The 15,743-nt window shown below is 52.4% G+C and overlaps 1 protein-coding gene across 6 annotated transcripts in view; it reads left to right on the forward strand.

Annotated features, from left to right (window-relative positions):
* Nucleotides 1-226: 226 nt before the first annotated feature.
* MYO18A (myosin XVIIIA) overlaps nucleotides 227-15,743 on the forward strand; it is a gene marked incomplete at both ends in the record, with an annotated part of 94,560 nt that continues 79,043 nt past the window's right edge. For all 6 annotated transcript variants that reach the window (XM_080712683.1, XM_080712682.1, XM_080712685.1 and 3 more), the window contains one exon: nucleotides 227-1,225. In XM_080712683.1, coding sequence (XP_080568809.1) covers nucleotides 227-1,225 — 999 coding nt within the window. The remainder of the gene's footprint in view (nucleotides 1,226-15,743) is intronic.

A 15,743-nucleotide genomic window follows, 5' to 3' on the forward strand; every position in this document is an offset into this window, starting at 1 on the left:
AAAGGATTCAGCTGACTGAGCTAATACTGTATAAAGCAGAGGACCTGCTATGTAACTAGTACTCAGTGGGAGATGGTTGGTTATGTCTGGACTAGAGATGCAGGAAGAGGCTCTGCTGGAATAATCTTTTTCTCTGTGTCTGTTTACAGCAGCAAGGTGGGTCCAAAGGCCCTGTGCTCAGCATTCAATCTTCTGGGGGTGTCACCCTTAAAAACAGCATCCCATCATGTTTAATTTAATGAAGAAAGATAAGGACAAAGATGGCGGGCGGAAGGAGAAGAAGGAGAAAAAGGAGAAGAAGGAGAGGATGTCGGCCGCGGAGCTGCGGAGCCTGGAGGAGATAAGCATGCGCCGTGGCTTCTTCAATCTGAACCGGTCCTCCAAGCGTGAATCCAAGATGCGCCTGGAAATCTCCAACCCCATCCCCATCAAGGTGGCCAGTGGCTCCGACCTGCACCTGACTGACATTGACTCTGACAGCAACCGGGGCAGCGTCATCCTGGACTCGGGCCACCTCAGCACAGCCAGCTCCAGCGATGACCTCAAGGGCGAGGAAGGCAGCTTCAGGGGCTCCGTGCTGCAGCGAGCAGCCAAGTTCGGTTCGCTGGCCAAGCAGAACTCCCAGATGATCGTCAAGCGCTTCTCCTTCTCCCAGCGCAGCCGAGATGAGAGTGCCTCAGAAACCTCGACTCCCTCCGAGCACTCTGCAGCGCCATCGCCCCAGGTGGAGGTGAGGACTCTGGAGGGTCAGCTGGTGCAATATCCTGGCCCAGGGGTCCCTCGGCTGGGGCCCCGGTCTCGAGTCCCCGAGCTGGTGTCTAAAAGGTTCCAAGCTGACCTACGCCTTCCTCCCTTGGTGCCCCCGCCGCCCCCTGCGCCCAGGGAGCTGGAGCTGCAGCGACGGCCCACTGGAGACTTTGGCTTCTCCCTGCGCCGCACCACCATGCTGGACCGGGGCCCCGAGGGCCAGGCCTATCGAAGAGTGGTTCACTTTGCCGAGCCAGGCGCAGGCACTAAGGACCTGGCCCTGGGGCTGGTGCCAGGAGACCGACTAGTGGAGATTAATGGGCACAACGTGGAGAGCAAATCCAGGGATGAGATTGTGGAGATGATCCGGCAATCCGGGGACAGTGTGCGGCTCAAGGTGCAGCCCATCCCGGAGCTCTGCGAGCTGAGCAGGAGCTGGCTGCGTAGCAGTGATGGGCACCGCAGGGAGCCAGCCGATGTGAGTGCCTCCGTGGGTATGGGGGTGAGTGGGGATCAGGAATGTGGGCGCTTTCTGCAGTTGTACTTAGGTGGGTGACTGCGAGTACCCAAGAGCCGAGGTTAAAGCCTAGCCAGCAAGGAAGGGGAAGCCATGCCTCTCTCAGGACCTGTAGGGAGGTGCAACCTCAGAAGGTAGCCTATAACAGATGTTCATTAAAGGAGTCACATCTCAGTCTCTACGTTTCCCAGGAGCTGAGGACAAGTCCCAAAGGTTCACCGTGGTAGAGTTCTCAGCAGTTCAGCCAGGCCTCGTGGTATGAGGTTTTCCTTCAATTAGAATTGATTGGATTCAAATTTCCTGACTTGATTGATTGACTCGATTGAATTCAGCAATGCCTTTCTCAAGGTGTGGGAGAGACCAGGTTCTGCCTGAACTTTAGCCACATCCCTGGAGTCCTCTGATGATGGTTGGTAATGGCCATGAAAGTAGTTGGCTTCATTTTACAAGGATGGGTTAGGGGTTTGGGAATCATATTTCCTGTGTCCTTGGTTAGGGCCTATAGGCTAACATGTGCTACTTCTAAATAAGAGATAATGTGGACGCTAAAATATAGGATTTCCATGTTTATTTAGATTTCGGGGGTGGAAAAAATGACAAATGATTCCAATTCAGGGCTGTTATGGAACATCTGGGATGTGCAGCTGCTGTGCTTATGGCTCTGAAGGAGAGGGCCTCCTCCAGGGTCTCTGCCGCCCCTGAGTGAGTGAGGTGTTGAATACCATCGAGGTCTTAGCAGGGGTCAGGTCATGGAGGTCCTTGTAAATCATGGTTGTTTAGATTTTATCCTGGTGACATTGGACTATTGAAGGTTTGAAGCAGGGGAGTGATTTGGTATGATTTATAAAGATCATTTGGGCTCCGAGAATCTTTATTACTCTCCTGGAAGAAGAAAAAACATGGCTCTGGGAAATGAACAGAAATCAAACGTACACAGGTGGTGTGTCCTGTATCTCTGAGCCCCCTCGAGCTGTGATGCTGCCCACAGAAAACCAGTGTAAGGCACAGGAGCAGAAGAGATTTAGATCAGAGCTATGGGCAGGTCTCTATGGGGACCAAGACCTTAATCCCTGGGGTCCTTTGGTGGGGGAGTGTGATGTAATTTGGAATGTCTGTCTTGCCTGGAGACTCACATGAAGGGCAAGTTGATTTCGGGCCACCCGCTCCTCCCAGTCATAGGTTTCAGCACTGTCCAGTGCACAGCTGGCTGGGACTTTTCAGCACCAAGTGACCATACAGATGTGTCAGAGTCAGAAGGGGGAGGAAGTGCTAAGGAGGCAGGCAGAATCCTGCTCCAGGCTCTCTCCCGGGGGCAGGAAGTGCATGCGCAGGACGGCTGCTCAACCTGGCAGCACATTGGGGCTGAAGGGGACTGGGAGTGGCAGGGTCGGGCTCTGGCATGATGCACTGGACTTGGTTTCAGGCCTTCCTTTACCCTGGGGCTAGCTGGGCAGCTTTGCAGTTGGGGCGGGGTAGTGAGTAGGAGGAAGCCTGTGTGGGATCTAGGAAGAAATGGTCTCATTGATTCCAGAAATATACATGGAGCACCAACTATATGTTAGCCAATAAGCTAGCCTGAAGCTGGGGAATCATGACTTAGAGGGGGAAGAAAACGGGAGGGGTTCTTATTTTAGTACTAAAGGTCAAAATATGTCATCATGTCTGTCTATATTCTCCCAGGCTAATGTTGCTTTTAACAGATGGAATTTTCTTCTTAAGGCATGAGTCCCGTAGGGTATTGTTGCCAGCTCTCTGCCGAACCACAGCGAGGCCCCTGTGGGGCCCTCATCTTGGCATCCCAGATGCCGTTGGGTTCTCTCTTTATAGCACAGGGATGGTCCTGGCATCTCACATTTCCCAGCCATTTCCCCTTCTCAGCTAGCTGCTGCCATCCCATCCCCGGGGAAATGAATGGTATAGCTTTGGAACTGTCAACGGAATCCACGTTACAGCTGGCATCCCTGAACTACCTGCTTGTTCTCGTTCCCATGGGGCAAGCCCAGCTGGCACCCGGAGGATTTCTTCCCCAAACCTAAGATTGGTGGATCTGCCAGGGGACATAATAGACAAACTCATCCCCATGTGTCTTCCTGGAGTGATCAGGCAGCACAACAGGGTACATAGGACTGAGAGAATCCCTGTACCTGTTCCCACCTGGCTAGTGGGGGGCATAAGCAGAGGGGAGTGGAGTGAGCCCCAGCATCTCTAGCTTCCTGGGACAGACCTTGGGAGCTGGCGAGGGGGAGGACTGCAGCCCTCCTGTGGCTCTCACCCTCCATCTCCTCCTCTCCCTCCTACTCTGACTCCTGATACTTTTCTTGGCATCGGTTCTAAGTTCAGTTCTGTGTCAAGAGTCTTCTCGGCCTCCTCCATGCTCCTGGTCAAGGCACCCCAATGATGGCAGTCCCACAGGGACAGCCCCTGGCAGCCTCCTTGCCTGTTGGGCCATACATCAACTGCGTCCACATGTTGCCTGTGTCCTGGGAGCTCCGAGGGCGCGGCATCACTGACTGATCTCTCCTGCACACAGATGGGGGCCAGGGCCCTGTGGCTCCTCTCCAGTCCTTTTCTGAAGGCCCCGGGAGAGGTCCCCTGGGGTTTTTCTCTCACACTGTGCAGAATGCTTGGCCTACGCCTTCCTCATGCATCCCTGGGGAGCAGGGTTGAGCCAGGGTGGAAGGATAGACACGAGGTCTGACAACTCACTCAGCATCCCTGAGAGAAGCATCACTTTCTTCTACTATCCATCCTTCTACCACCTGTTAAACAATTATTGAGTGCTTACTGTGTACTCTGTTCTGAGGTTCAGTAGTGAGGAGCATATAATTGTACCTCTGAGGAACACATAGTCTAATGGGAGACAATGATGGGGTGTTTTGTTGTTGTTGTTGTTGGGTTTTTTTTGCAGGTCTGGGGATGGAACCCAGGGGCATTCTACCTCCAAGCTACACCCCAGCCCTATTTTTTATTCTTTATTTTGAAACAGAGTCTCACTGAGTTGCAAATGGCCTAAGTAGCTGAGGCTGTCCACGAACCATGATCCTCCTGTCTCAACCTCCCAAATGCTGGGATTATAAGTATGTGCCACCACATCCGGCTTAATGACAGGGTTTTGGAACAATTCAGTGACCGTATCGAGTACCGGACACCAGGGAACATAGCTGGGGGGGGGAGGGTCAGCAAAAGCTGTCATCTGCACAGGAGATGAGTGATGGGAGGCAGGACAAAGGGGTTGCTGAACCATGCTGAGGCCTGGAGGTTGAGAGGAGCAGGGCTGGAGGACAGAGTGAGGGGGAGAGCATCTGGACCAGGCCACCCAGGCCCCAGTGAGCTCTGCCCAGGAATGTGAACTTCAACCCAGGGGCAATTAAGGCATCTTGCTGGGGAGTACAGGAAGACCATTTAGACAATCTCTCTGGCAGCTTCTGGAAGATTTTTGAGGAATTAGCTGGGGTCACCGTGGGGAGACCAGTTGGAGGGGCCCTTGCAGTAATCCTAGGAGAGTGGATGGAGGCCTCAGGGTGGGTAGAAGCAGTGGGGATTGATGGAAATCTCAGCCTTGATCAGCTGAAGCCAGCGTTTAGTCTTGGTGACGGACTCTTGTGGGGGAGAGGGTGACAAGGGGTCCAGTGGTCTGCCAGCTTGGGGGAAGAAGCTCCTCCTTTCCTTGACTTCACAGGAAAGGCCTTTGGAGGCATCTGTTGGGTCAGCTACTCCATGTTTGCTAAGGTCCAGTGTCTCCTGAGTCTGGTGAGGGTAGGGGAGGTACCGGTAAAGAGGAGGACCTTTAAAGTCAGCTGGATCTCAGTACTCAAGAGGTTGAGACAGGAGAATTGCAGGTTTGAGGCTAGTGTGTAGTAACTTAGCCAGACCCTGTTTTATTTTTTGTTTTTCTGGTACTGGGGATTGAACCCAGGGCATTCTACCTCCAAGCTACTCTCCCAGCCCTATTTTTATTATTTATTTTTAAAACAAGATCTCACTAAGTTACAGAGGGCCTCACTAAATTGCTGAGGCTGGCTTTGAACCTGCAATCCTCCTATCTCAGCCTCCCAAGTACTGGGATTACAAATGTGTGCCACCATGCCCAGATTAGACCCTGTTTTAGAATCCAAAAGGCTGGCTGGGCACTAAAGCACGGGAGAGGTGGCTGGCCCTTTCTGTTTATGTCCTCAGTGGCCCTGATTTTCCCACCCAGAAAAGCCCACCTGCCTAAGCCCTGACCACTGTGAGGAGCTGGCCTACATTGGTACCCTCAGAAAGCACTACCTCCCCACTTTTGAAGATGTATTGGAGGGGGCAGGGAGTTTTAAAGGAAGACTCCTCCTCTCTCGCAGCCAAACCTAGTTTCCAGAATCTGATATGGTTGCTTCTTGTGGACCTTGGAGTTTGCTGTTGAAGGCTCTAGGACTGTCAGGTTCCTTAAGAGCTGGCTTACCTTGTTCATCTAAACCATCTCCACCCTCAGGAGTCTGGGAGCATGCAGGTTATCGTGAGGAGAACTTGAACTTTGGGGCTAGGAAGACCTGGTTTGGGTTTTACCAAAGTTATAAAACCTTTTGAGGCGTCCATGTCCTCATTCGCTCAATTATCAATAGATAATGAAGTCTGCTTTAGGGCTAGGCACTGGGGGATTAAATAAATAAAATACAATCTTTCCTTGAGGAAGAATCAGCCTAACTAAAGACAGGCAACCAGGCATCATGCTGCATCGCGAAGCCTGTGCAGGTACGCGGGGGCCTCAAGGAGGAAGGGCCAGTTCTGCTCAAGGGAAGGAGCAGCAATCAGGAGAGGTTCTCTACTGGGTGTGACCCTTGATCTTTATAAAATGGATGTTCTTCCCCCAGAGTTTGAGAAGTTCAAATTGGAGAAGGATGCACACTCAGCCAACTCGCTGCAGGCATCTGAGGACAGATTTGGAGGTTAGCAGGAGACCTCTGTACCATACTTCGGGGGTCTCTAAATAAGGTGAACGTGTTTGGGTAGTGGATGAGCTCACATATGTGAGAGCTTGGCAGGTGGTGAATGTTAGGAAGCTCAGGTCCCTTCCCCTGCCGGGTCTGTGAAGCCATCCAGGGAATGTGGCCTGCTGGCGTTCTCCTGCCCTTCTCTCTCAAGGGCTCCCAATGCTTTTGTCCAAACTTTCTTTTTAGTTCTATCCTTCAACACAGCTGAAGGGAGAGGGGCTGCTTAGCGTTCCCTAACCTTTTCTACCTTTCTGGAGCCCATCAGGCTTGGGCATCAGTGTCCCTGAAGGAGATTGGCCGATCAGGGTTGGCTGTGCCTGGGAGGAGGGCTGTTGTGGAAGCCCCAGAGCCCTCGGTGGGAATGGGTGCAAACCACATCAACCTTGTCCCCAGGGTTCATGGGTGCTGTCAGGAGTTCCAAGGAGAGCCTGGAAATTGTACTGCTTGTAGGTCTGCCCAGCTGGCACTGGCCCTGGCCCCTGAGCACTGAGCTTTCCTGGGAGTTTCTGGTGGTGGAGGAGCGGCAGGGTGCTGCCTGGCCTCAGTGTTCTAGAATGCTTCTGTTCCTAATTTTACTCCAAATGATCCTTGAAGGGCTGTTTTGTTTTTGTTTGAAACAGGAAATTTTTATTTCATTTTGTGCCAAAGCTTCAGGCACCTCTGGCATGGGAGAATCACGCAATGAGGGCCCAGGCTCGGGGGCTCGGTGTGGAGCCCAGATGAAGTCCTCCTACTAATGAGGGGCACATGGGCAGGTGCCAAGGGGACAGGAAGTGGTGGGCAGAAGGCCTTTGGGAGCATTTGGGGGTCATCTATCTGGTTTAGTAGAGCACATGGGCACCACAGGGGGAGCCGGAGGCTGGCTCATGTCTGTTCTGCCAGGTCTCCCCTCTCTGTCCTTGGGCACCCTTTTCCCTTTTTCCCTGTGGGATGCTAGATGAATAGCAGCCCGAGTCCTGGCCACCCCGCCTGTGGGTGGTGGGCACACTGCCCAGGCCACACTGAGTGGGGTGTGGGTACTGCCCTGGCCACTGCTTGTTTCTGCAGGCACGGTAGGAGCCCTGGCCCTGGGACAGGTCTGAAAGGTAGCCTGCCCTGGCCAGAACCCCTTAGGCCTTCCCTGATACCCCAGCTACCCAACCCTTTGCTTCCTTCTAATCTCTCTTATTTACATTGAAATGGTTCTGGAAAATACCAGATAGGCAAACACCCGGACTGGGGGTGGCTGGGGAGTGGGGTGAAGGGGAGTGTGTGGCGGGTGGGAACACAAATATTTTAAAAATGCTGCAGATCTCTACAGCGTTTCCCAGAAACCACAAGCACGCGCTCCTTCTGCCAGCAGGGTTCCCGCCACCCCACTGCCCTGAGCTGCTACACTGTCCTCCCTGCAGCCTGGTGGAAGGCAGCATGGGGGGGGTCCTGTGACCCAGGCGAGGTGGGGGCTCCCCGCAGCCTGGGCAGCCTGCCTGGTACCTCCATTGTTGATGTGGGCAGCGGGTACGGATGTGCACCAGGCGTCTGGCGGCACTGTGGGCACCGACTGTGTCAGACAGGCACTGGGGAGGGATGGTGGTTTTGCCGCCCCTGCCCCCTGCTGTTCAGCTTTTGAGGGGGGCAGCCAACTCTAGAGTCCTGCTTGGTGTTTGGCAGCAGCTTCTGTTCTATTAAATACAGGGGACCGTGTCAGCAAAGCTTATTTTTTTCAGTTGCTGGTCCTAGTTTGGTTGGGAAACTATTTCCTTAGACCTGGGTCACCACTCTGGCTCCCTTACTCTCCCTGCACACGTCCCTCAGAATCAGGGCATGGTGTACTGCCCCGCGCTTTTGCCTTCCACAGACTGGCCAGGGAAGAAGAGAGGGTTCCATCCGTGGTGCCCAGTACAACACGAAGCACAAACATGCTCCCGAGTGGTGTTTCATGGCCTGGATGAGATTCTACCAAACAGGGCTGGGATGTGGCTCAGTGACAGAAAGTGTGCCTAGCACATATGCGGCCCTGGGTTCTATCCTCAGCACCACAAAACAAGAAAAACCCCAAGATTCTACTGAGCAGATGTGACTTAAAGATGTGAAAAGTAGTGGAAGGTGAGACTATGGTGAGGTTCACTGTAAGCCAGGCACTGTTCGAGAAGTTTCACATATGCTAACTCATTTAATTTCCCCAACAACCCTTTGAAGTAGGTATTATAATGATCTCTGTTTCACAGATGAGGGAACTGGCTCACCCATCACTGGATCGTAGGTTAAAGTTAAACAAGTCGTGTGAGCCGGGCGTGGTGGCGCAAGCTTGTAATCCCCGCGCTTGGGAGGCGGAGACCGGAGGATCGCGCAGGTTCAAAGCCAGCCACGTGCGCTGGCTTATGAGACCCTGTTTCCAAATAAAAAAATGTAAAAATAGGTCTGGGAGTGTAGCCCAGAGGTAGAAGGGCTTCCAGGAACCCCAGTACCACCCAAAAAAACAAAACAAAAAAAACCAAAAAAAACCAAGTCGTGTAAGGTTGCACAGCTATGAACTGACCTGGCAGGGTTTGAACTCAGGCCATCAGTGTAGAGGAAGGCAGTATGTGATGGCCGAATAAGTCAGTATCACCCCAAGCCTCTTCATCTCCTTGTCTCTCTCCAGAAGGGAAGGCAGAGCCAGGATGACCGGCTTCTCTTGCTCTGTGAGCGATATTCCGCAGAAGGCTGTGACAGGTGAGGGTCACCATGGGAAGTGAGCCCAATGGCAGTAGGCAGAATTCAGTCTGGGTGGGGACTGGGAAATGAAGGAAAAGGTGGCCTTGGGAAGCCTCAGGAAGGGAGAGGCAGCTGTGTTGGTGGGTTTGGGAGTGGCCCCCCAGGACTAGAGGAGGGACACATTGTGGTCCCTTTTGCACTTCCTTGCCAGAGCCTAGATACTGCAGGCAGGGACGTTGCTTCTCTTGCCTTTTGGCCCATATTGGCATACTGATTTCCACAGCCCTTGGGGCGGCAGGATCCCCAGTGTCACCTCTGACCTTGAGGATGTGCATTGTTGTTCTGTGTGCGTCATGGGGAGAAAACAGGGCAAGGCCCTTAGAGGCTCTAGCAGGTGGTGCAGTGCAGAGTTCTGACCAGCCTCTACCTGGAGCTCCTGCGGGTAGAGAGATGGTCCCTTTCCTTGCCACCTGCATACACACATGCACAGTGGTCACAGTTTGAATGTCGCTTCCTCGGGGAAACCTTCCCGGATCCTCTTCCTGGATCCACATTAGGTCCCGCCCTGGTAGCACCCTTCTTTATAGCATCCTTCAAGATTCTGAATGATAGCCAGGTGTGAGGTTTCATGCTTGTAATCTTAGTACTTGGGATGCTGAGACGGAGGATCACAGGTTCAAAGCCAGACTCAGTAACTTAGCAAGGCTGTCCACAACTTTTGAAATCCTGTTTCAAAGTAAAAATAAAACAGGGCTGGGTGTATACCTCAGAGGTAGAATGCCCCTGGGTTTAATCTCTAGTAACACATACACAAATAGATTTTTTTTTTTTTTGGCAGTACTGGGGATGGAATCCTGGGGCATTCCAAGTGACATCCCCAGGCCTATTTTTTATTCTTTATTTTGAAACAGGGTCTCACTGAGTTGCAGAGGGCTTCACTAAGTAGATGTGGCTATCCTTGAACCGTGATCCTCCTGTCTCAGCCTCCCAAGTGCTGGGATTACAAGCATGTGACACCACGTCCAGCTCACAAATAGATTTTTGAATGATTATAATTATCTGATTCTTTCTCTGATACTAGATACTCCATGAGAGCTCTGAATAGTTTGTTGAAGAAAAGATGATTCTCTAAGCAGGAGCAGGTTTTCATCCTCCCTTTCTAGTCTTCCCTGTTTAGCTTAGTTTTGGTTCCTGGAACCCTCCCTCTAATGGGCCCTGAAGACTGCTCTGTAGTGGTTACCAGGTCCTGCCTCCATCCACTGTCTGTTGTGTGCCTGGGGTCTTGGCATCTCATGGGAGTGGAGGAGAGCTGGTTCCATCGACATCCAGTAGCAAGGGCCTGGGGAAGGAGGGTTCCAGGGACAGCCTGCCTCTTGCCTGGCATAGGCGTCCCCAGGAAGGCACTGGGTTTGAGTGAGAGGACTGGGGGTTACCTTGGGGCCACACAGTGTTGGGTCAAGGGGATCTGGAGACCTGTGCCTGTCTCTCTGGCTGCAGGTCGCTGAGGGTTGGAATGTGGCCCTGCAGGGCTCAAGGCTTCCTCTTCCCTCCTGCTGCTTTTCCTAGACTGCCTTCGTGCAGGAATGTCAGCAGGCTGGGAATTTTCATGGCAAGGATCTTTCCCAGTCAGAGCAACAGATTCCATCTGGAGCCTGAGAACAGCTCCCACATGGGTAGGGGCATGGGGGCAGGGGGGCCATGACGGTCGCTCTGCTCTTGGGGGCTAGGATCTGTCCGGTCCCCTCTGGGACACAGACACAAACATCCCTCTCCCTCTTGGGCGGGTCAGGAGAACTGGGGCTTCTGGTGCTGCAGGGCTCAGGAGAGGCAGCTGGAGGCCTTGGAGATGAGGACTTCACTCTTAGGAGAGAAGAGGCTGGCCACTTCCGCAAGGCGCACTTCCTCCAGCCCATTCCTGAGTCAGGAAGGGAGCCGCCTTGGATTCCATCCTCAGGCGGGGCCTGGCTGCCCGACCCAGGTCTCAGGTCTACTGGGCCACCCGGCCAGAGCAGGAGATGGTCCTGCTGAATTTGTCGCCCGTTTCTGTCCCCTTCTCTGTGGCCCCACAACCTCCAGGGCCTGGTTCCTCTCTGAGTGACTTTTCCTGGCCCCTGTGCCCTTTGGCTCCAGATCTCATTTCTGCTCACTCCCCCCTCTTACTTCCATTTCTGTAAGGAGCTGACTCACTCCCTCCCCACCTCTAACTGCCAGGCCCTTGGCAAGCAGGGCAGGACGGGGAGGCTGCCCCTGGCCCTGGGGCAGGGAAGGCTGACTACGAGGAGGGGAGGAGGGTAAGCTCCCCAGTGAATGAATGCCTTTGCTCAGTCAGGGAGGATGTCAGCAAGTCCTGAGGAGCACCCGCTCCACATCACACTAGGGCTTGGCTTGGTCTGTGGAGGAGAAAGGTCAAGGGTGCTGCCCCTGTGATTAGAGAGCCTGCCCTTTCTTCAGAACTGAAGACATCTATGAAGAGCTAGGTCTCAGCCCTGGGTGGATGGGCTAGAGGCCAAGCAGTGACAGCACGGTCAGGCAGCACGAGGCCATCGCGATTCTCTGTGACACCCGGTTGAATGCCCAGCCCCATCACATGGGGGGAAGTAGCTGGAGATCCCAGCGTGGTGATGCAGAAGCGCCTGAAAGGATCTGCTTGTGCAGGCTCTTCCTCCCTCGCTGGGCTGGCATCTCCCACCTCGCCCTCTCCGGAGCTGTCCAGGCTGTGGCAGCCTGTGTGCCTGGCACTCCAGGCAGCAAGGGACCCGGCCCACACCGAGCCTGGCACAGCCTCGCATCGTCCGCACAGGTGCCTCGGTTACCTAGAGGACACGAGCGCTGGGTGAGGTCATGTCCCACGCGCTTGGACAGGCATCAACATCAATAGAGGCAGCAGGGAAACGGGGCCTGAGCCTAAGGGCCTGGGGACTGCTGTGGTCGGTCTTCCTGGAATCCAGTGACCAGCAAACATCCAGCCCTTGGCTTTGCCTGGCAGGCCCCCTGGCACAGCAGTCTGAGATTCTGGCCTCAGGATTTCTAGACAATGACAGAATTTCTTGTATAGGTAGGTATAGGGGGACAGACAGGGATGAAGCCTAGGTTGGAAGAAGGTGAGAGGTGCCAGCCCAACCACTCCACCCCAAAGGCTGTCACCCTCCCTGGTGGGAGGAACTGCCCTGGACGGGTGCACAGATGGCTGTCTGCATTCCTCTCCCAGGGCTCCTGTGTTGTTCCTCGTCTCCACCTATCAGTACTTGGCCTCAGTGTGAGGAAGATAACCAAAGAACTAGGCTCTGTGACACCCACTTGGGAATGACCTGGCCATACACATACACTTTGCAGAATCTAGACGGGGTATCCTTTTCTCCAGACCTCCTCCAAAGTATTTCTGCCATTCTCTGCAGTCCTAACCAGCCCGCACTGTCTCTGTCCAAGGGAAGGCTGGCTTCAAACCAGAGGACTTGGTCTCCAGGGAGGGGAAGCTGAGTTTTTCTGCTTTAATCAGGGCCCTGGGTTTTCCACCCAGTGCCTTTGTCTTTCTTCCACTGCTCTTTTTCAGGTCTCTCTTCTGAAAAGAGGGAGCCATCCTAAAAAGGCCTCCCCACCCTTATTCCCACCCATACTCTTCATCCCCAGTCGGCAGTTCTTATTGTTGCTGTAGGAACAGATGCTTGGCAAGTGGGAGCTGGATGGAAGGCTGGTTTGGGCTGTAGGAACTGCTTCTAGCTTGGAGGAGGAGGAGGAGGAGGAGGAGGAGGAGGAGGAGGAGGAGGAGGAGGAAGAGGAGGAGGAGGAAGAGGAGGAGCAGGAGGAAAGTACAGGCAGAAGTGCCCAGAAACAGGAGTTTTGTGAGGTTGTATGAGTATCATGACTAAATTGTCATGTGTTAGGTGGTACATGGACTCCGGCTAGACTGCCTGGTTCAAATTTAGCCCGTTACTCACTGGGTGACCTGAAGCAAGTTGCTAAATTTCCCTGGGGCCTCATTTTTCTCATCTGTAAAATGAGAATAATAGTTCTTTCCTTCTAAGTTTGTTCTGAAGATTAAATGAACCAATACATATAAAACCACTCAAAATAATGTCTCTTAGCCAGGCATGCTGGTGCATGCCTGTAATCCCAGTACTTGAGAAGCTGAAACAGGAGAATAGCAGGTTCAAAGCAACTTAGGGAGACCCTATTTCCAAATAAAAAAGTAAAATAGGGGTAGAGTATAGCTCAGAGGTAAATCGCCCCTGGGTTCAACCCCTAGCAACACACACACACGCACACACACACGCACACACACACGCACACACCAGTGACTCTTGCACATAGCAGCCTCCCCATCCATGAAGAATCTATTCCAACACGCCCAGAACTATGGATAGTGCTGAATCCTGTGTATACCATGTTTTCCTATCCATTATAATAAAGTTTAATTTAAAAATTAGGCACAGTAAGAGATTAACTAATTCTAAGAAAAGTATACCAGTATACTCTAATAAAAACTATGTAAAAATGATTCTCAAATTTTCCATTTGAGAAACATATTGTAGCAAGTGGCATAAGGGGTGCTGCTGTAAGGGCTCAGCAGTGCATGTCACCATGACCTTTAATCTGTGTCTGACACCCTGGGGAGCACTTGGTGCGGTACATGGGCCTTTTTCCACGGGAATGCCACAGGCCCTGTTCCTGCTAACGGCTCAACTGCAAGTCCTTTACTGTCATCCTCAGGCTGGTGTTTCCGCCCAAAGTGCCTTTCGGTGGAACAGGGACACAGGCCCAAGCTTACTCAGGGCCACGACGCACCTCAGAGGGGGATGGCTCTGTCCTGAGTTTCCAATCCGGTCTCTCATTCAATGCTAGTTTTTCAAATTGTGCTGCTTTTGACTCTCCTCAGTTAAATTCTTGGCTGATGCCAATACCTTTGGAATGCCAGGCTTCTTTCTATTAATTTCTCTTCCAGTTGGACAGACTCGCTCTGCTTATTTGTCTTTATACAGCCTATTCTGTTTCTTCACACTTGTTTTGCTTCTGATAGCCCACCTAGGTTAAGGCCAAGCAAGAGTCAAGATATTGTAGAGAAAGACAGACAGCCCTGACCTGCCAGTTCTCCAGTCTGTCCTTGGCTTCTTCCTTCACACATATGAGCTCACCTTGAATTTAAACTACTGTAGCAAAACCTTCCAGACCGCTGGGCATTTTAACACACACTTGTAATCCCAGTACTTGGGAGGCTAAGACAGAAGGATACAGGTTTATGGCCAGCCTCCACAACTTAGACCCCAGTTCAAAATAAATAAAATAGAGCTGGGGCTGTAGCTTGGAGATATAATGCCCTGAGTTGAATCCTCAGTGCCCCCCTACACACACACACACACACACACACACACACACACACACACACACAGGATGTAGTAGAATGGTTGGATCTATGCTCTACTGCCTGGTTCTTTGTGCATCCAGGCCTGGCTTGTCTGAGCCTCTCTAGTGTGTCACAGGTGCCTAGGGTCCATTTTCCACTTCTTTCTCATTTGGTCCATCAGCTGGTCACACAGGGAGGTGTCCTGTTATGGCCCTCACTGCCCCATGGCAGAATTCCTGGCATTTCGCCCTGGGCGAGGTTTCATTGGCCTTATTTGCCCTTGAAAGTTCAGGGTTCTGTTGGGCCTTTTCTCTGGAGCACTGACATCTGATGAGTCCTGCAGCGGGTGCTGGGGAAACCCTCAGGCCACTACATTCCAGATGCATGCCCCTGAGACTGCAGAAACAAGGAGCAATTGTGTGGCACTGAGGGGCTTTCTCCCAAGCCTGGGATGCCTTGGGATGGGGGCAGGCTTCCAGTCAGCCTTGCCTTCTCAATCCAGTGACGTCTGGCTTCTGTTCTCAAGCTGGATGTTAATTGATTGTGTTTGCAGTCCCCTCTCCTTTTTTTAAGTACTGAGGGGCAGTTTACCTCCAAGCTACACCCCAGCCCTATTTTTTTTTTTTTTTGTGGTACTAGGGATGGAACCCAGGGACACTCTATCTTTGAGCGACACCCCCAGCCCTATTTTTTATTCTTTATTTTGAAACAGGGTCTCACTAAGTTGCAAAGGGCCTCACTAAGTAGCTGAGGCTGGCTGCAAACAGCGATCCTCCAGTCTCAGCTTCCCAAATGCTGGGATTACAAGCATGCACTACCATGCCTGGCTCCTATTTTTTTTATTCTTTATTATTATTATTTTTTTTTGTGGTACTGGGGATGGAACCCAGGGGCATTCTACCTCCAAGCAACATCCCCAGCCCTATTTTTTATTCTTTATTTTGAAACAGGGAGGGTCTCACTGAGTTGCAAAGGGCCTAAGTAGCTGAGGCTGTCTGTGAACTGTGATCCTTCTGTCTTAGCCTCCCAAATGCTGGGATTACAAGTGTATGCCACCATGCCTGGCTCCCCACTTCTTTCTGAGGCTGAGAGAATAAGACAGCACACATGGGGATGGGACCCTAAGCAGACTCTGGAGTAGAGGTGGGAGAAAGCAGCAGGAGGTCAGGGCACAACCTGAGGAGGCTTTGGGGGGAATGACCAGGCTACATTGGAGGGGGGCCGCTAGACCAGACCTGTCCAGCAAAGCATACTGCAAGACAGTGATGCTCTGTAGCCTGTGCTGTCCAGCTTGGTAGCCATGAGCTACACAAAATACACGTGGCTATGGACCACTTGAGACGTGGCTCCTGTGACCAGGGAACTGAATTTTACATTGTATTTGCTTTTAAGCCAGTGAGAAGTAACCCCACTGTTTTAACTTCAGTGCAGCCACCCAGATAACTAGTGGTTACCATATTGAGCAGGATGGCTCTAAACAGCTCCCCAAAAGCAAAAC

The sequence above is a fragment of the Muscardinus avellanarius genome, assembly GCF_963383645.1.
Source record: "Muscardinus avellanarius genome assembly, chromosome: 16".
NCBI lineage: Eukaryota > Metazoa > Chordata > Mammalia > Rodentia > Gliridae > Muscardinus > Muscardinus avellanarius.